The 25,192-nt window shown below is 55.2% G+C and overlaps 10 protein-coding genes across 10 annotated transcripts; 3 read left to right on the forward strand and 7 right to left on the reverse strand.

Annotated features, from left to right (window-relative positions):
- Positions 1 to 1,153: 1,153 nt before the first annotated feature.
- ISF_04899 (Major facilitator superfamily domain, general substrate transporter) lies at positions 1,154 to 2,947 on the reverse strand (the record flags this gene model as incomplete). The annotated part of the gene is made up of 2 exons (XM_018848504.1): positions 1,154 to 2,714; positions 2,796 to 2,947. 2 exons carry the CDS (start codon positions 2,945 to 2,947, stop codon positions 1,154 to 1,156), a joined length of 1,713 nt encoding a protein of 570 aa, XP_018704230.1.
- Positions 2,948 to 4,135: 1,188 nt separating this feature from the next.
- Positions 4,136 to 6,600, reverse strand: ISF_04900 (complex I intermediate-associated protein 84; the record flags this gene model as incomplete). Its single annotated transcript, XM_018848505.1, has 2 exons — positions 4,136 to 4,310; positions 4,379 to 6,600. The coding sequence occupies 2 exons, from the start codon at positions 6,598 to 6,600 to the stop codon at positions 4,136 to 4,138; spliced, it is 2,397 nt and encodes a 798-aa protein (XP_018704231.1).
- Positions 6,601 to 7,214: 614 nt separating this feature from the next.
- Positions 7,215 to 7,916, reverse strand: ISF_04901 (37S ribosomal protein S18; the record flags this gene model as incomplete). The annotated part of the gene is made up of 2 exons (XM_018848506.1): positions 7,215 to 7,415; positions 7,467 to 7,916. The coding sequence occupies 2 exons, from the start codon at positions 7,914 to 7,916 to the stop codon at positions 7,215 to 7,217; spliced, it is 651 nt and encodes a 216-aa protein (XP_018704232.1).
- Positions 7,917 to 8,580: 664 nt separating this feature from the next.
- On the forward strand, positions 8,581 to 9,224 carry ISF_04902 (U3 small nucleolar ribonucleoprotein IMP3; the record flags this gene model as incomplete). Its single annotated transcript, XM_018848507.1, has 2 exons — positions 8,581 to 8,736; positions 8,829 to 9,224. The coding sequence occupies 2 exons, from the start codon at positions 8,581 to 8,583 to the stop codon at positions 9,222 to 9,224; spliced, it is 552 nt and encodes a 183-aa protein (XP_018704233.1).
- A 1,351-nt stretch (positions 9,225 to 10,575) lies between these two features.
- ISF_04903 (Methyltransferase type 11) lies at positions 10,576 to 11,554 on the forward strand (the record flags this gene model as incomplete). The annotated part of the gene is made up of 2 exons (XM_018848508.1): positions 10,576 to 11,326; positions 11,385 to 11,554. 2 exons carry the CDS (start codon positions 10,576 to 10,578, stop codon positions 11,552 to 11,554), a joined length of 921 nt encoding a protein of 306 aa, XP_018704234.1.
- A 251-nt stretch (positions 11,555 to 11,805) lies between these two features.
- On the reverse strand, positions 11,806 to 13,410 carry ISF_04904 (BTB/POZ fold domain containing protein; the record flags this gene model as incomplete). The annotated part of the gene is made up of 3 exons (XM_018848509.1): positions 11,806 to 12,911; positions 12,969 to 13,178; positions 13,257 to 13,410. The coding sequence occupies 3 exons, from the start codon at positions 13,408 to 13,410 to the stop codon at positions 11,806 to 11,808; spliced, it is 1,470 nt and encodes a 489-aa protein (XP_018704235.1).
- Positions 13,411 to 14,099: 689 nt separating this feature from the next.
- On the forward strand, positions 14,100 to 17,438 carry ISF_04905 (DNA excision repair protein; the record flags this gene model as incomplete). The annotated part of the gene is made up of 1 exon (XM_018848510.1): positions 14,100 to 17,438. One exon carries the CDS (start codon positions 14,100 to 14,102, stop codon positions 17,436 to 17,438), a length of 3,339 nt encoding a protein of 1,112 aa, XP_018704236.1.
- A 144-nt stretch (positions 17,439 to 17,582) lies between these two features.
- Positions 17,583 to 18,919, reverse strand: ISF_04906 (activator 1 subunit 3; the record flags this gene model as incomplete). Its single annotated transcript, XM_018848511.1, has 3 exons — positions 17,583 to 17,992; positions 18,053 to 18,708; positions 18,780 to 18,919. The coding sequence occupies 3 exons, from the start codon at positions 18,917 to 18,919 to the stop codon at positions 17,583 to 17,585; spliced, it is 1,206 nt and encodes a 401-aa protein (XP_018704237.1).
- A 717-nt stretch (positions 18,920 to 19,636) lies between these two features.
- On the reverse strand, positions 19,637 to 21,413 carry ISF_04907 (sphingosine-1-phosphate phosphohydrolase; the record flags this gene model as incomplete). Its single annotated transcript, XM_018848512.1, has 3 exons — positions 19,637 to 20,942; positions 21,036 to 21,252; positions 21,332 to 21,413. The coding sequence occupies 3 exons, from the start codon at positions 21,411 to 21,413 to the stop codon at positions 19,637 to 19,639; spliced, it is 1,605 nt and encodes a 534-aa protein (XP_018704238.1).
- Positions 21,414 to 22,214: 801 nt separating this feature from the next.
- On the reverse strand, positions 22,215 to 24,771 carry ISF_04908 (hypothetical protein; the record flags this gene model as incomplete). The annotated part of the gene is made up of 3 exons (XM_018848513.1): positions 22,215 to 22,367; positions 22,415 to 24,376; positions 24,427 to 24,771. The coding sequence occupies 3 exons, from the start codon at positions 24,769 to 24,771 to the stop codon at positions 22,215 to 22,217; spliced, it is 2,460 nt and encodes an 819-aa protein (XP_018704239.1).
- Positions 24,772 to 25,192: the final 421 nt, after the last annotated feature.

Here is a 25,192-nt window from a genome sequence, read left to right on the forward strand (position 1 = left end):
TCACACGCGGCGTAGCAAAGCGTACAACTGTGAACTATTCTCAGTATTAAGCAGAGTTACCACAGCCTCTGCCGTTGAGTTAGCTATGCGGTGGTGGTCTAGGCCCTGTCGAGAGAAAACTTATCTACTAATAATGGTACCTAGTAGAGACTACGAACACATTGGCACAGCTAACACGCCGCGTCAAGACCGCACAGCTAGGAATAAGTGTTCGGGAAACTATGACGTGCTTCAAATCTACAAAATTGAACAGATATAAAAGAGTGGCAAAAAGGTCGAGTTTAAAAAAGATGACCCTCAAACCTATAAAAACCACCACCCCCAACGTGGGAGCTGACTTGATTCATTTTCCTCATCAACAGGTATGCAAATCTTTCACGTCCAGCTAACTCCTCTATCTAGCTAATTCGTTCCTATCGAAATAACTACAGGTAATTTCTTTCAAAATCGAAAATTTTACCAAAAAAAAAAGCCGCTCTCTCAAGGCGCTGGCACAGATCAACCTTGGACGCGATGCTCAGGTGCTACTGGAACTCATAACTAGGTGCCATAAAAGGGATCTTGATGTACAGAACGGTTGACTCTCGACTTATTCCACGTACAGCGAGAGCACCATAATGATACGCAGGGGGATACAAGTGGGAAAAGTGCCTTATGCATCGTTTGGCCAAGAGTTTCGCCCGTTGCTAATTCGTAACAAGGAACGGGAACGGTGGTGACAACTTTGTCTACCAGGTAGGCAAATGCGAGGCCGAGTAAAAGGTACTTGTACTACTACTCGGTTCTTCTAATCAAGTCTGAGTTCCCAGCTTCTTATCAAGGTATGAATTAATGGAAGGCTCCCCCCCTTCTTGTGTCTATTTCTCGTTTTCATTCTAGTGGATCAAACATTTCACATGGGCAGTGCCAAGTCTTCTGTCTTGCCCAAGAATTACTTGGGCATTCAAAGAAAGTTGTATGAACGAGATGTATAAGATTAGTGGTAGCACATAAATTTTTCAAGATCGAACTGGTATTGAGTCAAGGTCACGCTGGGGGAACTGCTCACGACTACAGTCAAGTTTTGGAGCATGGTAGAGGGTCAAGATTCTAAAAGGATCAAGAAATGGACCCTGTATAATATATAGCTTGAAATACATGGGGGGGGGTTGCATCACCAACGTTTGTTCTGTCGGTTCGCGACCTTGTTGACGTTAATGTCCCTCCAGAGCGCCGTGAGGACGAGGGTCACGACAAAAATCCCAATCGAAGCCAGCAAAATCGCGCGCTGCGTATCTCCATACGCGTGAGCAATGGCTCTATACGTCTCGCTGTCCATGGCGTACGAGCTCTGGACCTTGATGCTCCCGTAGATGCTTTCCAGGTGTGGCATTTCCGAGGCTGGAAGATACCTGGCCAGTCTGTCCTTGAACATGCCCGTCCATATCGCCCCGGCCAGCGCAAAACCAATACCCTTGCCAATGATGGCAAAGGTGCCTTCCACCGCAAGCAGAGCCGGAACATGTTCATGGTCAGACTCCACCATGAGGGTGATCTGCTCCAAAGGGTGCAGGATGCCGCCACCGAAGGCGTTGAGGAACTGGCTCAAGATGATGAGACCGATATGCGTGTCGGGGGTCCGGAACTTGATCATGAGGCCCACGCTCAGCATCACGAGGGGCACGCCGCCGCACAGGGCGAACCATTTGATGCGGCCGAAGCGGCGGACCACGACGCCGAGGACCAAGTTCGTGATCGTGCTGGCAATGTAGTAGATATTGGAGATATACGTTGCGTTTGCGATTGTCTGTCGGAACACGACAATCAAGAAGGAGTAAAAGTAGGCGTTGGCAAGCTGCTGACCGGCCTGCAGGGTGAGCACCATCAAGTTGGTCGCGACGACGGTCCTGCTCGTGAAGATGGACCACGGGATAAACGTCGACGAGGCAAGGTATCTCTCGTACAGACAAAAGACGGGCAACAGCAAGGCTCCGAAGACGAGGAAGCAGATTATCAGCGGAGATCGCCATCCATCGGCTTGGTAGGAGTAGATGGACACGGCGAGCAGAAGCAAGGTCAAGCCTGTCGAGATGATGAGGATGCCGACGACGTCGAACAGCTTGGCATGGTGCACGACTTTTTCCCAAAACGCAAGCGGCAGCGCCGTCTCTGAAGCGTCAGCCACGCCCGCGACCTCACTCCTCTTCGCCCTCTGCGCGCTGCGAAGCACCGCCAGCACCGGCAGCGAGACCACCAGGTACACCGGCGCCCACAGGCCGAACCCCCAGCGAAACCCAATCGTCCGCAGGATGCTGTCCGACAGCGGGCCGTACGCCCAGAGCGTCGCGAGCACCGGCGACCCCGTGAAGCCAATGAAGAAGGCGCGGTTGCGCAGCGCCGTGGTGTCCGTGATGAAGACGACGATGCAAAACTTGATGCCGTACAGGCCGACGGTGTAAAAGACCTGGGCGGCGCAATAGGTCTCGACGGAGTCGCAGGCGGCCAGCAGGACGATGCCGAGGAGCATGCAGCCGACCATCAGGGCCAGCACCTGCATGCGGCCCCAGACCTCGAAGAGCTTGGCGACGGGGAGGTTGGAGACGGCGCCGATGATGCTGGAGACGACGGCGGTGGTGGCGGTCAGGGAGTGCCGCTCGAATTCGCTGGTGACGTACGGGTTGAGGACGCGGAAGATGCCGGAGGTGAGTTCTTGCACGAAGAGCAAGATGAAGATTCTATGAGTGTTGTTGTTAGTCGTTGCCAAGTAGTCAAGAGTAAGATGTCTGCGTCATGGCGAGTAGTTGTGCGAAACTCACGCGGCAAAGGCAACAACGAGTTGCTGCTTGGAAAGAACGTATTCAATATGACCCGTCTTGTCATTTTCAGAGCCAAGCTCCTCGACCGTAGCTTTGAGCTTCTCTTCCTTGCTAGGCAGATCCGCCTCAGTTGGACTTGTCGTCGTCGCCATTGCTTCTGAGAGAGACTTGGAAGATGAAGACTTTGAATATATTACCAACTTGAAACTTGCCGATATAATGTCGAGCTGTTGGTTCGAATACTTTTTGAACGTCTGCCTGGCGCGTATTTATACCAGACGACTCAACTACACGAGAATGAGGCCATGGTTGGCTCTATCGGAAAAAGCTTCAAGCTTGGCTGCCAAGAGTTTCCAAGTGGGCTATCGTCTAATACTTCAGCCTCAATTTTTTTTTTTTTTCACTCACGAGGAGCTTCATTTTCTTTGCAGCTTTCATCTGATAAATTTCGATCTGATAAAGCCATTGACCTGGACGCGCAAAGAAGCAGTGTTCGCGACAGAGCCAATCAGACAGCTCGCCAAGCACTACTTCGGGTATTACAAGGTAGATGGTTTCTTTTATGTGGATTTCACGCTTAAAGAGTGGAATATCTGCCGGTGTCGGCCTAGGCTTTGCCGTCCACTCTCCGCTGCAAGTTAAGACCGCAGTTCATCTTCAGCAACGGGACGGGCACACGCCAGAGGCACTGCCGATCCTCTCATGCGGCCAACATTCAAGCAGCATGTTGGCAGTATCCTGCTAAATGATAACAGGACAGGAGGAGAAACACTGGCTGGAGTCTACTGAGCCCAGCATGTCAAGTGTGATGAGAATCAACCCCCGCTTGCCAACAATTCACAAAGAACAGGTGTAAGTGCGACGGCCATGACCAGTTTGTGCAGTTTACAACATCAAACGATTTGCGGAAAAGTCTCGGAAAGCCTCGGAAAGCACACGCTTCTCGGGATCTGCCAAGAGCCTGGCAAGCAGCTGACGACGGGGCGCCCAGAAATGCCCAGCGGCTCGCGTGCTCAGCCAGATCTCGTCCAGTCAGAACTCCTGCATAGTACGTGCAACTGAGTCAAGAGAGGCCTTGGACCTCCATATTTCAACCTCTCTCCTCGGCATTTTTATACCATATACAGTCCCAGGCTTCAAGTTTTTTTTTTTTTTCGAAAAGATGTTGTACACGCGAGATGCAGACTCGTCTTCCCGCTTGCCTGTTCTGCCCTCATGCCAATAACTAGTACAAGAAGAGTAGCAGTATTCCGCCCTACGGCGACCCAACGAAGAATAAAAATGATCTCGCTTTATTATGTAGATTCTTTCCCCTTTCTCAACCGGTCACTCCCTCGTGTCTAGACCTCTGCTCGCATGTTTCGGTCAATCTTGAATTGACACAACGAGTACTCATTCATCCTTCGCCCAGCCTTGAGCAACGTCTCCCACTGCTCCTTGTATCGCAGCTTTGCCCACGTCTGAAATTCGTTTTGAAGTTCCCATCCAGGTAGTGCATTGTACGCAATGGCAAATCTGCAAGTTATTTTCCGGTTAGCAACATGGAATTTCCACGGCCAACACCAGGGATCTTCAATACTCACGTCATAGGCTCAGGCTCAACACCAACCACGGTAGGCATCTTCATAATCAGGGCGCGTATCTCCTTCTCGGAGCCCGCGCCCGCCACCGCGCCAATGTACGCATTGTACACGCGCGCCGAGACCTCGAGGTCCATCCGCTCCATGCGGTCCCAGATCTCGCGCGCCATCTTGTACCCGCCCGGCTTGCGCTCCAGCGTCCAAAACACCGCCTCGAGCGTCGCGTACGACGGCCCCTCCTGCGACTGCGTGATCTGCGACCAACAGTCCAGCGCCGTGAGCGGCTTGTCGCACGCCGTGAACGCCAGCATCAGCCCCGTCTGCAGCGCCGTGTTCGTCTGCACCGTCGTGTCCATCTTGAGCATGTTGTGCACCATCTCCAGCCCGGCCAGGTCCGGGCAGCGCGCGAGGCCCTCCAGGCATGCAATGTACGTCTCCATCCGCGGGTGCAGCGACTTGCTGCGGTGCTGGCGCATGTGGCCAAAGACATGCGTCGCCATGTCGGGCCGCCGTCGCGCGAAGAACGCCTCCATCAGCTGCGTGCGTCGCCCGAAGCTCGTGTCCTCAAAAAACTGCTGCAGCAGCTGGTAGCCGCCCCATGCACGGGACGTGCTCGTCTTGGGATCCAGGCAGAACTGAATAAAGGCGGACTGCACCACTTCGCGTTGGGCTTCGCTGAAGAGGAAGGTGTTTATGGAGAGGATGTCCATGACATCAAAGTGCTGGTCATTCTCTAGGAAGCGCAGGCACAGCGCTGCAACGGTGGCGGGTTCGAGGCGGAGACCAAGCTCCTCGACCGAATCAATGATAGAGAGAAGGAGGGGGAAGTTGGGGGGCGTTTGCTTGGTAAGTATGACGAGGTAGTGGTTCACAAGCCGCCCAAATTGGGACTGTAGGTCTGATTTGGAGTCGCTGCCCCAGGGTTCAAGGTATTTGACTTGCTCGTAGGCACTTTGCGCACGGTCAAAGTCCTTGGCTTCGATGCACAGGCGCATCATGTGCATATAGCTTTCGCCGTTCATCTTGATGCCCTTTTCGTTGCCAAGCTGCAGCACGTCCTGCCCCAGCTGATAATCTTTAAGCTCGACGGCTACCGAAAGGAGGCCGTTGATTGTGTTAATAGTAGGTTTGATATCACCGCCGCGGTCGACCATGTGGTCCATCATGGTGCCCACCTGCGAAGGGCTCCGGCCCATCAGCAAAATCGACTGCAGTAGGACATCCCAATATTGTTTCCTGGGTGTAGCCTCGCCCAGTTCTATGAAGAAGGGCATCGCCCATTCTTGTAGCTTGTTACGCCTCGCGAAAGAAGCAACAGCGCGGTACGTATCTCGATGGCACTGCGGTTGTTCGATGCGCTTCGTGAACCAGGCCTTTGTTTCCTCGATTCGGTCGCGGCCGGCAAAGTATTGTACAATGACCGATTGCAGGCTAGCATCGAGAGCAATTCCACGGGCTTGCGCGTGGTAAACCAGCTCCAACAGCTCAGCTTCCTTGCCTTCTCTGGCAAGGGCCTGCGCAACAGTCTCCAGTAATTGGTCGTCCTGGGTAAGGTAGACGGCGTACTCTGGCATGTCCCACTTCTCGTAGAGTAACCCCTTGGCCTCCACTCCGCAGCCGTACAATGACAGCGCCTTGACGAGATATGTCCATTGCAGTTCCACCGCACGGGGCTTGTGTGCAAAGTCGCCGTCCATCCACGCCTTGTACAGCGCGCGCGCAAAGTCGACATGGTGTTGCGTCGTCTCGCTCGGCTCGAGCTCGAGGAGCACCTGGCGCGCCATGGCGAGGTCGGCCGAAGACAGGGGCTTGACGTTGTGATCCTCCTGGAGGCTTATGCGCTGGTCGGAGAGGTAGTCGAGCAGGCGTCGGCACTGCAGCGCCTGTGTGCTGTTGAGCGGCACGCGCGACTTGAGCTTGGCCTGCATGAGGCGGCGCCAAGCCTCCATGAGCTCGCGTCGGGGCTGCGGCCGCAGGTTGTCGAGCATGCGGCTGCGCCAGACCATGATTTGCATCCATCCGGGCTCGTACTCGGGCTGTCGAATGTCGCGGGGTGGCTTCTTGAAGAGGACGTTGAAAAACGAGCGCTCGAATCGCGGGCACACTGTCGGCGCAGACTGTGGTAGCCGTCTCGCAGAAGGCGAATGGCTTAGGAGAGAGCATGATGGCACTCTTGTGCGATAAGCCAGGAGGCGCCGCCCATGGCGGGCCAAGTTCGCCCTCATCATGTACTGGGTGGGAGATTTTATGACGCGTCGGGGGTTATTCTGTAGTATATGGGTCAGTACACCCGAACTGGGCAATTAGTCGCATATATAGAAGCCACAAACTGACAATAGCATCGTAATGAGCCTACCAATTGCAGGATATGATACAAAGCATGATCAGCTAGAGCGGCTTCAAACCCGGAAGCTTGCAGACATCACCACAATTCTTGTGGAGCTACAGGGGCGAACTGCGATTAGCCGCGGTTTCGCCGGCGCAGAATGCCATTTGCATATGTGATTTCATCAAATTCAAGTTGAAAGGCCATAATTATTAGATAGATGTTCTTCAACTTGATTTCATGAACATTTCTTGGTCCTCTCAACGGACGCACTGAACAGGGAGCGGAATGAGGCCCGGCGCCGCTCGGATCGCTGTGGGTGCAATTGGTTTGGGTTTGTCTATTTGTTCAAAATATTGTATCATTGGAGAGCTCTTCGCGACGCTCAAACATGCTATAGTACATGGATATGCTAGGTTCATCGACAAAGAAAATTGGGTACTTGGTCCCCCTGCCTTAATATACAGTTGCGCCATGCGAGCTCATCCCGCAGAGTGATGTCCCGCGCAGAGCTTAACCTCGACGTTGCTCAGAGGGGTAGAAATCCGAGCGAATAAGCTCGGGGTGGTCGTGGATGGTCGGGTAGAGGCCCATGCCTTGAATTCTGCGAATCATCTTGGCAACCTTACGCTGGTTGACGGGCCGCAAAGCAGTATCCTTGGAGTGCTTGATCTGTCCAGAGCTGGTCGTGAATTCTTGGATAAGAGAAAAGTTCTGCATCACCCGTTAGCCAAAACCCAGCATCCTTGCGGTCAGTGATCATACCTTGTACATGTCCAATGGGCGAAGGCCAAGGATGTCTACCACGTCAGCCTCACGCTGGTTCCTTCGGCGCCACTTGTCCATCTCGCGAGGGCTCAGGTCGTGCGGCGAGTAGACATCTCCCGGGACCCATCGGCGAGGCATCTGCCGGAGGTATTCGTTGGATAGCTTCTTGTTCTTGAGGAAGTCGATCTGCTCCTGCTTCATGTGGAGGCTTGCAGCCGCGCGCTCCCTGTAGGCTTGGCCGATGCGGTGCATAGAGCTGGCGCCAGGGCTTCGGGAATTGGCTCCGCCGACGGACATGCGGTCCTTGTTGATAGATTGGAGTCTGCTCGTGGATGATGGCGTCGACGTTCGGACAGGTGGGTGAGTTTCCCGCGGGGGGTGCGCCGCAGCGGCCGTGGACGAGAATTGGCGGAGGAACGAAACGGCAGGTGTTGAAGGGGCGCGCATAGCGCTCAACCCTGGTAGTCGCATCACCATCTTATCGTACCGCTCAAATATGGTCAAGGTTAAAATTGAAGCAGCAAGTGGCACGCTCAATGCTGGTTGACCACGGAGGATTTTCGATGGGAACTTTGCAGGTCAGGATACTGGCCAATTAGGTGCGAACATCAGACCCACATAGAACTTGTACCTGTAAAGCTACCCATGGTGAGATGAAATAACATAGAGACACGACAAAACGGAGAGGAAGAATTCAAAATGTTATTGCAACCTAATTGCAAGAAGAATACTTCGCAACTGTCATAAAAAAGCGCCCTAAACACCATGCCTTGTTTAAGCGACGTTGGTGTTTCATAGGCATGACACGTGCGAATAGAATGTGCTATGAGCATTATTTTACTTGAGAAGCGCTACTTGAGGAACTTAAGAAAGTAGTACTCGCTTCTCGGTTTCAAATTTAAAATTTTCTCGTCAAGATTCCACTCTGCAGAGATACCTGAAAGTTGCGCATCCTCGGCGTTATCTCCAATACATCGGCGGGTTGGCGGCCAGTCCTCCGTCCCATCGGTGAAGCCCCACAGTATTTTTTTCCAGGTACTAACTTTCAACTCGAGATTTCGCCTTTGCAATTCCTCCAGATAGCCCACGACACATCAGCCGAATCGCCAAGATGGTGCGAAAACTCAAGTATCACGAGCAAAAGCTCCTGCGTAAGACGGATTTCATCACCTACAAGCAGGATAATGGACACCGCGATAAGGAAGTCGTCCGCCGATACAACATCCAGAAGCCCGAAGACTATCACAAATATAATCGCATCTGCGGCGTACGTTGCTGTGCCTATTCCCCCCAAAAAGAAGAGAAAAGTACCCGCACCTTGTTCTCAGACCACATGTTTGCTGACCTTTTCGCGTCCAGTCCCTCCGCCAACTCTCGCATCGACTGTCCCTCCTGCCGCCCGACAACGCCGTGCGGCGCAAGCACGAGGAGCTACTGCTCAACAAGCTGTACGACATGGGCGTGCTGTCGTCGGCGTCAAAGCTGTCGTCGGTGGAGCGCGGGGCGACGGTGAGCGCGTTCGCGCGGCGGCGGCTGCCGGTGGTCATGACGCGGCTGCGCATGGCGGAGACGGTGCAGGCGGCGACCAAGATGATCGAGCAGGGCCACGTGCGCGTGGGCGTCGATACGGTGACGGACCCGGCGTACCTGGTGACGCGCTCGACCGAGGACTTTGTGACGTGGTCGGTCGGCAGCAAGATCAAGCGCAACATCATGAAGTACCGCGACCAGCTGGACGACTTTGAGCTGCTGTGAGGGGGCGGCGCCGGAAGGGGGGGGACGAGTACGGGCGAGAGGAGGGCTTTGGGTTGGCGTCAGGGGCTTTCAATGTTATTTTGTGTTTGTGTTGTCGCCTGTTTGGGTCGGCTTCCAGCATTTCCAGGGCGTTTCGGTGTCAATCAGGACTTTAAAAAGGAACGATGGTGGCGGGGGAGCAGCGTCAACGAGGGACGCTTGCAGTCAGGCAGGCAGGCAGGCACAGCCTTACGAAGCTGCTCTACTCTATACATTTCAAGAAGTCAAGGCAATTCATGACAAAGAGGATCGTCAGCGCACAATTTTCGCAAGGACGGCAAAAACAGTGTGCCCGGGTCCGAAGAAGACCGCGCCGGCGACGTGACTGCAGGGGGCGTGGGCATAGCAATTCAAGCTTGCGTAGAGAGGGCTCAATGTCTCTGTTTTATTGGTGTTGGGACTGGGAGGCTTCGCAGGTGGGCATGCGCGGCACCGCGTTGGCCATGCTGCTTCGGAGGGTCTCCTTCCATCTGGGTGTGGGCGCGTGTCAGCTGGGGTTCATTCCAACACGCACACCGGGCCCCCAATACCACCACGGGGGGTCCCCAAGGTTGTTGAAGTGAATTAGTCAGTATTCTGGAACCGGTGCATTGTTTTTTGGGAACTTTGTCTGGTGCCTTTTTCGGCAGCTGTGCGGGCAAGAGCGCAACCCCCTCCGGACGACGAGGAGGAGACGGGAGCCTGCATGTTGGGCAACCACACGCCATACAAAATTCAGCAACCAACCCTCGCCAACAAGGTACCATGTACTGACTGAAAGATAATTTTGATTTTTTATCGATCCTCATACAACCTGTTATTTGTGTGCTTCTTCAAAGCTGGGCAAACAGACCTAGAGGGGGGTGCAACTTGTCCAGCACCACTTTTTACACCCCACATCCCCGAGGCTACCGCCGCCCAGCTCCAGCTCCGCTCCGGGCTCTGCTCTACTGCTAAACATTTACTACCCTAATAAAGAGCACTTAGTTTGGAGCTGTCCTGCCATGCCTCCTCTTCAGGCTCTTCTTGTGCCGCGCCCTCCTTCATGTGTTAGCCACACACCCAATCCGGGCACTGATATAAAAGGGAGCTCGTCGCCTTCGTACGCCTCTCAAGCCATTCCCAAACTCTGCGATTCACATTCCTAGAGCTCTCCTCTTTTCACACGCACATCGTCTCCCAGCTGACAATCTGGTCCATATCTCTCTTCTATAAGTGATCCCCCCCCTTCACCAAGTCACCACCCACCGCCCGCCTGTCTAAGACTTACTTCTACAGCAATACATCACCACTGCCCCTCTCCATCGCCGTCCGTCACTCCGTTGCTTCCATCATGGGTCTCGCAGCGGACGCGGGCGACTTCGCCATGAAGATGATCGGGCCGTGGATCTTCATCGCCACGGCCGTGGCCCACTTCCCCCAGGCCTTCCTCTCCATCCTCTCCTCCGGCCAGTACGCCAAGCTGCTCTCCCCCTCCGAGTTCCTCGCCGAGGCCTTTGGCCGCTTCTGGGGCACCGTCGGCCCCAGCATCAAGGAGGACTTCAAGCCGCGCGTCGTCCCCGTCCTCCAGGGCCGCGTCCGCGACGGCCGCATCGTCGACGAGCCCGTCTACGAGCCCGTCTCCGGCGTCATCATGGAGATTGGCGCCGGCAGCGGCATGTGGATGGATGTCCTGGCCGGCTTCACCCCCGCCGCCGCCGCCTCCGACGGGCCTGCCGCTAACCTGCGCAAGCGCAAAGCGGACGAGCCCAACGGCGGTGGGATCGTCACCAAGATTTACGGCGTCGAGCCCAACGAGATTTCTGCGGCGTCGCTCCGAAAGCGCGTCACGAAGCTCGGGCTCGACGGCATCTACGAGGTCGTCCCCGTCGGCATCGAGCAGGTGACCGACCCCACGGCCTGGGCCGGCGAGATCCCAGAGGGTAGCCTCGACTGCATTGTCTGCATCTGCTGCCTTTGCAGCATCCCCGATCAGGAAAAGAACATTCAATATCTGTACAAGCTTCTCAAGCCTGGTGGTCGCTGGTACATCCATGAGCACGTCAAGGCTACGCGCGGCGGCCCTCTGCTGAGTCTTTATCAGAGTAGGTACTCTCGTCGAATTTCCGGGCATCGTAAATTTCTCATCCATTCATCTTCTAGGGTATGTCGGATTCTTCCACGGCTTGGTCATGGGCGGCTGCACACTCTGTCGCTCTACGCTCGAGAACATCCTAGCTGCGGGGCCGTTCTCCGAGGTCAACGTAGGCCATCCGGAGGACGAGACCGGATACGAGGTGATTCCATGGGTCATGGGTATCCTTAAGAAGTAGGGGGAGAGGACTAAGCAAAGAAAGAATGAGAGGCGTTGGGTGTTGAGGGTGGCTTATTTGGCGAGGCAATGGCATCTTTCAGGATTGCAGAGTGCAGCCAATCGACGTTCCACAAACAAAAGAATTTGCAATTAAATGATACAATATTCATAGTACGTATGATAGTACGTATATGTACAATGCGTAATTCCAATTTCAAAATTAAAGAAAACCTAAGCTCCCAAAATGTCAACGTTGCTTCATGTTCGAATCTAGCCGCTCAAAAAACCCCTCCTCTTATTCCGCCCCAGCTCAGAGCTAAAGGCATCCAAGCACACCGCCTCCATTGCGCACTCAAAATTGCTCTTTCCATGCGTGCTGCGCTGAATGCGCAGCCTCCATTGCCCACGCTTTATAGTCCACTGTTCCCCCTCCTGCTGTTCATCCGAGGCAGCGGCGTCCCCGCGCCGGCGTTTGCGTGAGTTCATGGTCACGGAGTCGGCGTTGTCGGCCGAAGGCGGGTGAGTGTATGTGTAGTCTTGTCCGTCCAGTGTAACGGCAGCTTCGGGCCCAAGTTTGACTTTGACAAGGTCCTCGCTCAGAGGCGTGTTACCGGGCGCCGCCGGCAGTGATCGGGCCCCGCCGGATGCCATGAGGAGGCCCAGGGGCTGCGTCGTCGGGGGCAGGCCGAGCTTCGTCGCAATGACCTCGAAGAGCTTGGACACTCTGGTTCGCGTGTCGCCAAAGAATTCGGCCCGCGGGCCATTGCTCGTAAAATGAAGACGAGTTTTCTCGCCTCCGATTTCAAGGACAAGCTCGGCCGGGGTGTCATCGACATATGGTCGCGCATAGTTGATCCAGCCGGGCAGGGACTCGTCAAACTCAGCCATACCACCTTCCCCAATCATCTCTTCGGCTCGGTCGTGAACGATGTAAACTCCGCTTTTCTGCACATTTTCCAGTCGCAAAACGATTTCGTTGCGCTCCCTGAGTGAGTTGAAGCTGATGGAGTGGGGAATCAGCTTCTGTTCGAGGCCCTTGAAATGGAAGTATCGCGCGTCGCGCAGCAGTTCGTCGCGATGGGTCTCGTCCCGTATATTCACGGGATATCCGTGTAGAAGATGCAGCAGCTCTGCAAAGGTATCCGCGCTTCGGTTCGAAACACTTGGGGGTAGGATAGAGGGCGGTCGTATCAGCCCTTCGCGATCGAGACCAGGAAATACTTCGTCGCGTCGGGCGAACATCAGACCGAAGCCCAGGGAAAAGTAGTTGGGAGAGTTGCCAGGGTCGGTAAGAACGTCGCGTGGAATTTGGAACTCGCGGTGCCCGATCGAAATGAAGATGCTTTCCTCATACAGCTGGGACATGAGCTTCGGTACTGGTAGCATGCGCGGTCAGCTGAATGCACTCATCAGGCGTCAGTCTGATGACCTACAGTTGTAGAACTGGGCATCAGCAAAGAGGCGCACGAAATGGGTGCCATCGCGGGGCTGGAGATGGTAGCCTTGCAAGTGCAGGGCTATGTCGCCAAAGGTGACAGGATCGCGGTCGATGTACAGGGTGCGGATACTGGAAGATATATCTTGCCCCTTTTTCTCTGCCGTTTTGATTTGGCACAAGAAATACTGCGAGAAGTAGGAGGGGGCTGTCCCCCAAGGGTCATATTAGCCGCAGGTTGCTTGTGGGCAATCACCCAACGCAATGCGCTTCGACTCCTACCCACCGTCGGATGAGATGGAAGCGCCGGAGAGCTTGAAGAGCTCGCCGCCTATCTGGATAGGAAATACGCGCTCGCGAGGAAGGATGTCGGGTATCTTGTGAATTGTCTGCTCGGTCTGGCCGCTGTCGCTCGTAGCGGCTGGGGTTGAGGAAGCCATGGTCTGCTCACGACGGCGCGGAGCGCTAGGGGATGCGTAGGGTATCAGGACAGGATTGTTGGATGTATCTCGATTGGTGAGAGTATTTGAGCATCTAGGGGTAGATGTATGGCTTCATTGTCGATGGAAGGGCATTTTGTTGGTCGGTGCAGTTTCAGCTTTCGCAGGTAGTTTAAAATAGAAGGGCCGCTGGCAAGCTGCCGCTGTGGCCGTAGCGCGGAGCTTGGCGGAGCTTGGGGGGCCACCAGAATCGGAGGCCGCGCCGGCGACAAAACTGCGCTACGCATCGAATGATCAGGAAGTGATGAGCCATGTAAAATATTCTGATAAATTAAAGAACGAATACTTCACAAGGTGGGCCTCTGAATATGCGATGTCACTTGGACTTGAGGCAGCTTACAAGTTCAATTAATCCCAGGCTGGAAATGTACTGCACTGCACGAACCTCGAAACCATGGGCAGATACAATGTCAAGAAAATAGGCTAGAGGCATTAAAGTTTCAACACTACGGATTACAAAGCGATGATTAAAGTTGCCCATTCTACAATCATAGTGCGATGTTGCCTAAACCTCCTTTATCACGTGTCGACGCTCCTCAGCCATTTCACTTAACGCGCTTCACACACGCGTCGACCAATTCATCCCACTGACAAACCCACACATCCATCAAGTATGCACACCAGCGAATATGGCCCCGGCCACCAGCGCAACACCCATTGTCATACTGGATAGTGACGATGACGACTTGGGAAGCAATTTGAAATCAGATATTGATATTAAAGAAGAAGAGCGAAAACGAAAGGCTGAGCCTTCCTTTTCCGAAAAGGTGGAATGGACCGACGAATCCGATTCTGTACCAGTGGCAAAGCCCAAGAAGAAGCGCGCAAAGAGAAAGTCGGCGCCGAAAAGAAGAAGCACCGGTGCTGGGAGGCCAGCGACTGATGCCGACGATGTCGTCCTCGACGATGACTGGCAGCCCGAATTGCCCGACTATTTGATTGAGCGACGACAGCAATTTGACACGGACAGGAAGAAACATCATGAGGCCGCACTCATGCTTCCACCAGACTACACCAGCATAGATCTTGGTGACAAGAATGGCATCAAAAACTTCAACGAGCGCCCTGTCTTCCCGGCTAGTAGCGGCATTCGCCCCGTTCGCGCGTACGAGGTCATTGAGCTGCCACAATCAGCAGGCCTTATCCCGGCGTCAATCGCTCAGTATCTGCGCGACTACCAGATTGAAGGCGTCAAATTTCTCCATCGCAAGTTTGTTTATCAGGAGGGTGGCGTTCTCGGTGACGACATGGGCCTCGGCAAAACGGTGCAGGTAGTCGCCTTCTTGACCGCCGCGTTTGGCAAAACTGGCGACGAGCGAGATAATCGAAGGATGCGGCAAATACGATGGTGCAGCACTGATCGATGGTATCCTCGCATTTTGATCATATGCCCCGGGTCGCTCCTCATAAACTGGAAGAATGAGTTGGATCGTTGGGGTTGGTGGCATGCCGAGATCTACCATGGGCCGAACAAGGATGATATTCTCGGCACAATGAGAGCGGGCATGTCTGAAATCATGATCACCACCTATGACACATACAAAAACAGTCGTAGTGCTGTTAACATGGTCCAGTGGGACGCCGTTATAGCAGATGAATGCCACAAACTCAAGGGACACAATTCTGAAACCACCAAAGCCATGAACGAAATCAACGCATTATGTCGCATTGGGCTCACCGGCACGGCCATTCAAAACAAATACGAGGAGCTTTGGACGCTGTTGGACTGGACCAACCCAGGCAATTTCGGCACCAGGGCAGAATGGAGCCAAACAATCAGCAAGCCGCTGGCCGTCGGCCAATCCCACGAAGCTACCTTGGCCCAGCTGAGTCTCGCAAGACAGACAGCCCAGAAGCTCGTTACCAATTTACTCCCACGCTATTTTCTACGGCGAATGAAGAGTCTCATCGCCGACCAACTGCCCAAGAAGACGGATCGTGTCGTCTTCTGTCCGTTGACCGACCTTCAAAAGCAAGCATACGACAACTTCCTCGAAAGTGACGATGTCTCTGTCATACGTAACATTTCCGAGACATGCCAGCATGACAAGAAGCTGGGCTGGTGCTGCGGGCGATACCTCAGCGACGGCCGGACCTGGCAGAGCGCCGTGTTCCCCAGCATGATGTCCTTGCAGAAACTCTCCAACCACATGACGCTCCTCGTGCCGTCGGCGACTGACCTCGAGGGCAAGCAAAGTTCCGAGCTCAACACGCTCAAGATTTGCATGCCAGACAGATGGCAGACGCTCTATGCGCAGCGCGACCAGATTGGTAATCTGGTGAACCCCGAGTTTTGCGGGAAATGGAAAGTTATGAAGAAGCTTCTCAAGTTTTGGCACAGCAATGGTGATAAAGTGCTTGTCTTCTCCCACAGCGTTCGTTTATTACGTATCTTGCAGCACCTCTTCACCAACACGAGCTATACAGTGAGCTATCTAGACGGCAGCTTGAGCTACGAGCAGAGACAGGAAGTTGTCGACACCTTCAACTCCGATCCGACGCAATTTGTATTCCTCATCTCGACAAGGGCAGGTGGTGTTGGCCTCAACATTACGTCGGCCAACAAAGTTGTCATTGTTGACCCGCATTGGAATCCCTCGTACGATCTTCAGGCACAGGACAGGGCGTATCGCATCGGTCAAACTCGTGATGTCGAGGTATTCCGGCTGATTTCACTCGGCACCGTTGAAGAAATTGTCTACGCGCGCCAAGTCTACAAGCAGCAGCAGGCTAATATTGGCTATACTGCGTCATCAGAGCGTCGCTACTTCCGTGGCGTCCAGCAAGATGCAGATCGTAAGGGCGAAATCTTTGGTCTGTCCAACATTTTCACGTTTCACAGTGATAGCGGCCTACTACGTGACATTGTCAACAAGACGAATATTGCGGAAGCGAAAGTCGGTGTAACGCTGGCAGAAGTAGACATGGGCCAGGCAGCAAAAGACGAGGACGGTCTTGTCCCCGTAAAAGCCGAGAATGGTGACGACGACAACGGCGTTGGCCAGCTCGCGGCTCTCCTCACAGCTGAGGACCGGAAGCCAAAGCCGGATGGCCGGAAGGTGACACCGCGTAAGAGCGATGCCATCCAGGCCATTCTCGCATCGGCGGGGGTTGAATACACGCACGACAACGCCGAGGTCGTCGGCACCTCCAAGATTGAGGAGCAGATCTCACGGCACGCCGCCATGGCCTCGTGGGCCGACGACGCGCAAGGTCAGAATGCCCTGTTCGCGGGCAGCCAAGACGGGATCCAAGACCTGGACGCGCTACACAGAATGTACAACCCGCCTGAGGACGTGCAGCTGCGGCAGTTTTGTGAGATGGCGCGCGAGTTTGGCTTCGCGACCGCGCAGGATTTTGCGCTCGTCGTGGAGGGGTGGACGCAGGAGGAGCGGCGCAACTGCTTGGACACGTTTTACAAGCGGCGCCAGGAAAAGATTACACGGGAGGCCCAGAGTGGGTTGGTCAGGGAAGGGGGGGGCGAGGAGGTCGGGAAGCGGGAGCTGGATGACGGGCCAATCCTGCCGAGTGTAGACGTCAAGGCTGAGGATGTCAAACAAGAGTCCGTGAAGCGAGAAGCCAAGGACGAGGTTAAGGACGAGCTAAAATACGAGGTCAAGGACGAGATCTACGACGAGGTAAAGGACGAGACTACAGACGAAGTCAAGCGTGAGGTCAAACATGAAGTCAAGAGCGAAGGCGCGGATGATGTCAAGCATGAGGTCAAAGATGAGACCAAGGACGGGATCAAAGATGAAATCAAGAACGAGATCAAAGACGAAGAAGTCAGGAGCGAGATCAAGAGCGATGTCAAGGACGAGGCCAAGCTAGATCTCGCCGACGTCAAGCATGAATCTCGTGCAAAGACGGAACCAGAAGATGTCAAGATGACCAACGTCAAGTCCGAGGGTGAAAGTAAGAGGGTGTCCATATTTTTGATGGACGACGATGACGATGATGAGCTTTGACGAGTTGGCTCGTCTCCATGATACCCAGACTTGATGTCACTACATGAGCAATGTACTTGTTTTAAATTTTACCATTTTTTATTCGTCGTAATGTTTATTGTTCATGCCATGCTTGCTCTCTTTTTATACACAGTCCTCCCTCCGTCACGTCTTGATCGGTTTGTTGCCCATCAGCTCCACGCCCGCGCGCACCACGCCGACCACCGCGCCCGTCTGGAGGACCTCGCTGGCGCCGCCCGCCACGCGGTGCTCAATCTCGGCGAGCCCGTCGAGCCACGCGATGGTGACCTCGGGCGGCACGTCCAGCTTGGCGAGCTCCTCGGCCAGCGCGGTGACCACGTCGGCGAGCGCCAGCCCCTGCAGGCGCTTGATCGAGTGCACCGTGTTGAGGCAGCTGGTGACGTCGGCGGTGCTGAGCAGCGTCGACAGGATCTGCTGCACCGCCTCGGGCGCGGGCGCCGCGATGCAGGTGTAGATGGTCTCGGTGGTGATGGTCTCGCGCTGGACCTCGGCGTCGGGGACCTTGGGCGCGCCGGGCGCTCGCAGGGGCGTGCCTGTGAGGTTGGAGCGTTAGCAGAGAATACGGCAAGAGGGGGGGGGGTCCCGAAACTTACTAGACGCGTGGCATGCTTGCAGCACGTTCAGGGCGCGGCGCATGTCGCCCTTGCTCAGCTTGACGAGCGCGTCGACGGCCTCGGCGCCGATGCGCACGCCCTCCTCGTCCACGATCTTGACCACCAGCTGCCGGATGTCCGCCTCCTTGAGCGGGCTGAAGCGGAAACGCGTGCAGCGACTCAGCAGCGCCGGGCTGAGCTTGTGCGCATAGTTGGCGATGATGCAGAAGCGCGCGTTGGCCGTGTACTTTTCCATGATGCGGCGCAGCGCCATCTGCGCCGTGTTGGTCATGGCGTCAGCCTCGTCCAGGATGATCAGTTTGAAGCCCGCCATCCCGCTGCCGTTGCCGCCTGTCCGATTCCCGCCGCCCATGCCAAATATTTGCTTGGTGCTCGCAAACGTCTTGATCTGCTCGCGCACCACGTCGATGCCGCGGTCGTCCGAGGCGTTGAGCTCGAGCACCATCTGGCGCACGTGGGCGGCGCCGTAGATGCGCCGCGCGAGGGCCAGGATGGTCGACGTCTTCCCGGTGCCGGGCGGGCCGTAGAGGAGCAGGTGTGGTAGACGGTTGGCGTCGACGAACTTGTTGATGGTGGCGAGGATGTCCTGGTGGCCCTCGACGTCGTCGAGGGATTCCGGTCGGTACTTTTCGATCCTGCAAGCAGAGGGAGCAGGAACTATTTAGCTGGGAGAGGTTTGGTGACGAGGATGCCGCGGGTTGCTTACCATGGTAGCGTATCTTCGGCCTCGACCGGCAGGTTGGCCGCCGTGCTTCGCTTGCCTTTGCTAGCATCGGCGGAGAAGAGGGCGTCGTTGCTCACGGTGGGGGCCGAGTCGACGTCCATTGCGTCTTCAAAGTCGGACATTGTGCCGGCTGTCTGTCTCTATTTCTCTATTATGTCTCTCGATCTTCTGGATGGATATTTTCGGTTGCGATTGGATGGTGCTGGGCTGCCGTTGCAGCAGTCTCTGCGCTGCGTAGAAAATCGATGGTTTGAGATGCGGTCGGGAAGACGGGCCGTCACGCGCTGGCGACGTGAATCCATTAAACTGCCCTCCACATGGCAGCCTGAGACCCAAGTAGCTACCCTATATGGCCCTATATGAGTATTCAAGCTCAACTCAGTCTCTTCCAGGCTTTGTTTCTTTGTCATGGTTTCTTTTTGTTTTATGGCTGCTTGGTCTTTTCTTCATTCCCAGTTATTCAATCGGCTATTGCCCTTCTTTTAGGTGCCCAAGTCTATTTAATAAGCTACTTATCAGGCTGGCGTTGTTTGGGCCGCCCAGCTTGCTAAAAATGGCTTCGCTCACATGCCACGCCAAGTTATTGAACGTCTTGTATGATTACAATATGAATGGGGTTTTCATTACTGTGCACCTTGCTTCGAGCATGGTGCTTAACGTTCATCATCATTAACGCCGTGATCCAGCCTCATATGTACCGCATAATTATCTAATGCTGTGGAAAGGTATGTGCTCTTTTGACTTGTTTAATGCGTCTATAAATGATTCGTGCCGAGTCCAACCACCTCGAAAATAATCGGAATCAATGCAACGGCAAACCAAGCAATTCCTGACGCGAATTAGCAAAGTAGCCCTAAAAAGACCATGGGGTTCGGCCGGGGGTTGTACGGAGACTCACCTGTGTAGACAATTAATTTTGTTACAACCTCGACATCGTACCGTACACGCGGCTTGACGAGCAGCGCAAAGACTTCCTTCTCGTCGACCGCCCGGCTCTGCTGCTCCGTAGGCTCATCCGCTGGCGTCAAGACAGCCTCGTTGCCCGCAATCATTTTCTCGTACTCCGTCCTCGACGGCGGCTTCTGCGCGCCCGACGCCAGCGCCCTGCCGGCCTGGTCTTCCGACCCGCCGGCGTCCGGGTTGCCCGTCGACCGGCTCCGCAGGCTGTGGTTGCTGCCGATGCTCTCGCGGCGCTGGCGCTCGCGGTACGCCAGCGTCTCGTACGCGTCCGCCGCGCTCTGCGGGCCGATGGACACGGAGCGGCCGCGCGTCGTCGGGTGGCGGATGCCCGCCACAATGCGCGGGAAGTCGGACGCGGTCGGGAAGAGTGTGTCGATGCGAGAGCCGGAAGGCACCGACTTGTACTCGCTGGCCGGCGTGAAGAAGCGCCGCGGCAGCGTGAACCCGCACGACTCGATGAGGCGGAACAGGTGCGGGAGGCCCTTGAGGAGTAGCGGCTTCATCGTCTCGCGCCAGGCGAAGACGATGAGCACGCCGAAGACGATGCGGACGACGTTGAGGCCCCAGCCGAGGGGGGTGACGTCGACGGTGCCGTTTCCGGCGTACGCGTTGGCCACCCACGGATCCCAGGGGATCTTGCCGTACGTCCAGGACCCGAACTCGAGGCCGATGACGACGCCCGCGAACGCGACGCTGTCGTCGAAGCAGGGGCAGTCGTCCGCGGGCTCCGGGTGGATGCGCACGAGGATGACAATGACCAGGCAAGCCACCGCGGGCGCGACCCAGGAGCTCGCGTGCATGTACGCGTCAAACGCCGGGCCGTAGTAGAACTCGAGCATGCCAATAGCCACGCCGATTACGGACCCGACGAGGACGTCAAGGAACCCGTGCATACCGCAGTACAGCCGCCCAAAGACGATGGACGCGGCATAAAAGTAGGAAAGGCACTCCAAGGACAGCTTCGCGGCGGGTGGCAGGGAGTTTTCGGGGCTCTTGAGGATCAGCAGTCCGTACACGGCGACCGAGACCGCGTTGGCGCTGTGCGTCGACGGGAAGCCGTACTCGAGTGCGGCCGATCCGGACATGGTGATGCGGTGGAGCGGCGGAGAGAGCGGTCGCGGCAACGAGTAAAAGTCCTTGACGAAGCCTGTCCAGAAGACGCCCAGGGCCAGGATGTGCACGAGCCTGTCCAAACCCAGTCAGTATTATGCCTTTTTTCCCGACATGTTTTTTCTGTTCCAATCGCGCTCGCAGACAACACCGCCGCCCATTTCTTACCCTTTCCCGAACCAGGCCTGCCCGCACCAGAAGCACATGGGCAGAAAGACCATGAAGAAGGTGTGAGTGCCCAGGTTCGCCGTGATGGCAAAGTAGCTGTCGAGTGCGGGCGTGCGCAGCCTCTCCTGCATCCACGCCAGGTACGGCGTCTCCCAGCGGATCAAGGGCAGTGCCTGTTGTCGAAGTCGGTACCGCCACGGTGGAAGAGCCCTCTTGTCTAGTTTGCGACACCTGTGTTAGGACATGTTTACTGCTCCGCATACATCACCTACTGGGTATCAAGGGGGAGGACTCACAATGATCCAAGCTTCTCAGCCCAGCGTCAGGAACATCGCCGTTCTCGTGCGACGCACCATTGCTTCGCGAATTTCCACCCATGGCGCCGAGCTTTGTGCAAGATTGTTTCGAATACGGTCGCGCGCGTTGTGTCGAAGAAAAACCGTGCCCGGGAGGAGGGGGGGCTCTTGGCGATTGACAGAGCCCCAGCGAATGGAGAAATTCGCAGAGTACAGATGATCGAGTGGACGCAATGGGCGGAAAGCAAATGCAATGAAAGGAGTGGATGCCCAGAGATGTTGCGCCGTGGGCGACGAATTGGATTCGGGTTGGTAGATAGATTGAAGCCGTCCACAAGATTGCGGAGGACCTCGGGTTTGGTTTCTCGTGCCTGGCATCTGCATTGTGGGGACCTTTCCGGGGGGCGGCTGTTGCTGCACTCAGCAAGGGTGCCGCAGCTAACCCGTCTTATATCCTGACCTGGTAAGCAGAGACACCACGCGTCACATTGATCTGCTTGAAAATAAAGACAGCCATGATGAGACCACATCGAGATCAATATTATTATTATCCAATGTGACAGAGAAAGAGAAAACAACCAAAAAAAGAAAAGAAACAACAACAACGCACGCAATAGCCCAAGGAAACAAATGCAGTAACTCCATGCAACGCCGAGCATCCCAAATCTTCATAATGAATGCCAATATACAGCCTTCGGCTCAAACACATATATACGTATCATCTCCAGATGCAGTCATTACTGGAGGCCCCCAAAAAAAATCGCTCCAGGATGAAACCCAAACAACGAAACAAAAACATCAAAAGAGTACTCGCTAGTGGATATAACTCCTTGCCATGCTTTATCGTGTCCGGCTCGTGGTCCGGCTGCTAGTCGTGGTTCGGCTAGGGGCCCTGCTTGCCGCCCTGCTTGTTGGCCTGCTGATTGGCTTGGTTGCTGGCTTGGGTGCAGGCCTGGCCCGTGTCGCAGTCGTCGCAGTGGTTTTTGAGATGGTTCTCGGAGTTGTCTTGCTGAGAGGGGCCTTGGCCGAGGACGAGCTGATGTCGCGTTTCGCGCTGGTCGGTGCTAGCTTCTTAGGTGGTACCGCAGTCGCCTGGGCAATGCTTCGCGCGCGCCCTCTTCGCTCTCGAATCTTGGCAAGCGCTTGTTCACGCGTCATAGTTGGCGTGAGAGCTGGGTCGGTGAGATCAAAGCTCGCACTGCTGCTCGCCGAGGGGGTCCGAAGCTTCTCGTTGAACGAAGAACTGTGCTGAGACGATTCATCGCGCACAGGAACGGTTGTTGTTGTAACTTTAAAACGACTCGTGGACGAGTACATTGTAGGCGTAGGGGAGCCAGGCGCCAGGCGCGCTTCATACTCATCCTCGTCTACAACGGCTTCCTCAGCAACATCGTCAACTGCGATCTCGGTCCTGGACTCGTAATCCTCCACAGTTGGGATATTGAATGTCTTGGGAATCGATGACTCCACCTCGCTATGCGGGGCGCTCAGCAGAGACTGAAGAGAAGTGCGGTCTCTGGTGAAACAATCTCTCGACATAATGGCGCATGCCGGCGGCTCAACCGACGGAGTCCTGGCATATAGACGGGGGCTTCTCGCCTCTTCCATCGCATCGGGAAGGATAATATCGAGACTATCCTCCATCTCTTCCTCAACAGGCTTCGGCTGGAAACGCTCCTCCAGAGCTGCGGCTTCGGCTTCCTGTTCCGAAACTGTGCGGAAAACACCCTCCTTAGGGCAGAAAATGGTGCTGGTTCGTTCCTTCCTCGGCTTGATAATAATTAAATGATGTTCATCAAGAGACTCGGGGTCAGGGAGTGACTCGCGGCGCTCTTCGCCGTCAGATTCGTGATGGCTCTCGTTTTGGTGACCAACAAAAGGCTCCGGCTCAAGCTCCGGAACGGCATCGGCAGATGGCGCCATGGCCTCGTCAGCGGCATTTTCAGCATCTAGCTTGCGCTCCTCCACCATTGACTCAAACTCTTCTACTGGCTCCGGGGCGGGTTCCGGCAGCTGCTGGAGCTCTTCCATGGCTGGCGCCTCGATGGTTGGGCCGTGGTATTCAGCTGAGAGAATGTGTTCCGGTAGCATTTCAGTGTCGTCCTCAAGCTCCTCCTTTGGCTCATCTTCGTCCATAACTTCATGTCGTTCTTCGGTTGCGGGGGTTGTGCTTTGCTGCTGAATCTCCTGTCTCTCAGGCGTCATCTCAACGTCAGCCATGGGCTCAGGCTCGTAGACAACGGGCTGGGCAAGCTCTGCAGGCTCTACAGACTTAGCCGAAGACCTCTCCTTGGTTAAGTAATCGATAGTAATGGTGGTATCTTCGCTGGTATCCGGAACGGCTATAGTAATGCGCTCCGCAGGTGTAGTCGACTCTACCGGCTCGATAGTGTTTTGTGGCGTGGCGTGGCAAATTTCGCGAGTCTCTCTAGCGCCACGACAAGAGTGCATTTGGCATTCGGCTTGTAGAAATTCAACCATTTCCTGGGCTCTCTCAGCTCTATGCTTCTCCCAAGCAACTTGCAGCGAAAGCTCTTCGATTTCAATTTCCGTAGCAGCAGAGCCAACCAAGTCCATAGCAGACAGAGAAACACGACCTCCATCCTTGGCAGAATCACGCTTGCGCTTCTTCTGGACCTTTTTCTTTGGTGACGCCAGCTCGTCTATTTCGTCAGCTAAGGGAAGAGGGAGCCGGCCTTCGGCAGCGATGCGTGCAACCTCCTCGTTCTTGGCGGCAGTCTTGTACGCATCACGCTCCTGCTCGACCACCTTGACTCGTTCAAGGGCCTTGTCGAGCTGTTCCTGGACGCCTACTATCTGGTAGCGGGCAGTGAAGGCCTCTTGTTCTCGTGTGTGACTGCGCTCTTTTTCGCGCTCTAGGCACTCTTCGTTGATTTTGGCTGCTGTGCGTGCCGTCTTCAGCTCCTCCTGCAGCTTGACGATCGTTGATTGGGACTTGAAGTTTTCTTTTCTCGCTCGTCGAATTTCCTTCTCCCAGAGGGCTTGGGTATGCGCATGTGTCTCCTTCGCACGGCCGTAGCTGTCCTGTGCAGCTGTTAGCTGTGTTGCGCATCCAATACCTGTTTTGCCCTTACCATGACGGTTTCCAGACGCTCCCCAACTTTGCGTTCTCGTTCTTTGCCCTGCTCAACGGCTGCATGCAGCTGTTCAATTTCCTCCCTCATACGCTTCATTTCCATTTCAGCCTCTTCGCGTCCGAGAACAGCTCTCTTCAACGCGTCGTTTGTTCTGCGTTCCAGCTGCCTGGATTGTCCGGACATATTGTTAAATTGGCTGATTTTTTCTAGCACTGGGCTGTCGTAGCCATCGGCCTTAAATGGTGTCATATGGGCCTCGCGGCGTTGATTGACGCCGTCTGGTGTCGAGGTCTGAAGTGGGCTGAGCGGCCCTGTCGGTGTAGAGGTCACGCTTTCGTCCATCGTGAACGTGAGTGTTCTCCGGTGGTGTTGGTGTTTGTATTTGTCGAAACAACAACTTCTCAACTAGAAGTCTACCCCACATCTATCTCACCGAAGCTGGTGGTCGTGAATTGGTCGCAAAATTGCTGGGTAGGTCGTTGATCTTTTGTGCGTTGATATTCCAGAAGTCTGTTTACTGTGGTTCCTGACCCAAAACGTTGGTAAGGCAAACTGGGGCCACCTTGGGCCGCCGTTGCTGTGGTGACGGGAGGGTCATGTGATGCCACCAGGGATTGTGGTTTTCTGTGGCGGGCCGGCGTCATCTCCCGTTGTTGCCGCCCGCTACTCATACCCGTTTTAGATCGGGAAATTGGAGACTAAGACTTGCATCGCATCGATCACCCTCGGGCCTCGTTCTTCCCGTTGCCTTGGCTGCGGGAGC

The sequence above is a fragment of the Cordyceps fumosorosea genome (assembly GCF_001636725.1).
Source record: "Cordyceps fumosorosea ARSEF 2679 chromosome Unknown scaffold_11, whole genome shotgun sequence".
Lineage (NCBI taxonomy): Eukaryota > Fungi > Ascomycota > Sordariomycetes > Hypocreales > Cordycipitaceae > Cordyceps > Cordyceps fumosorosea.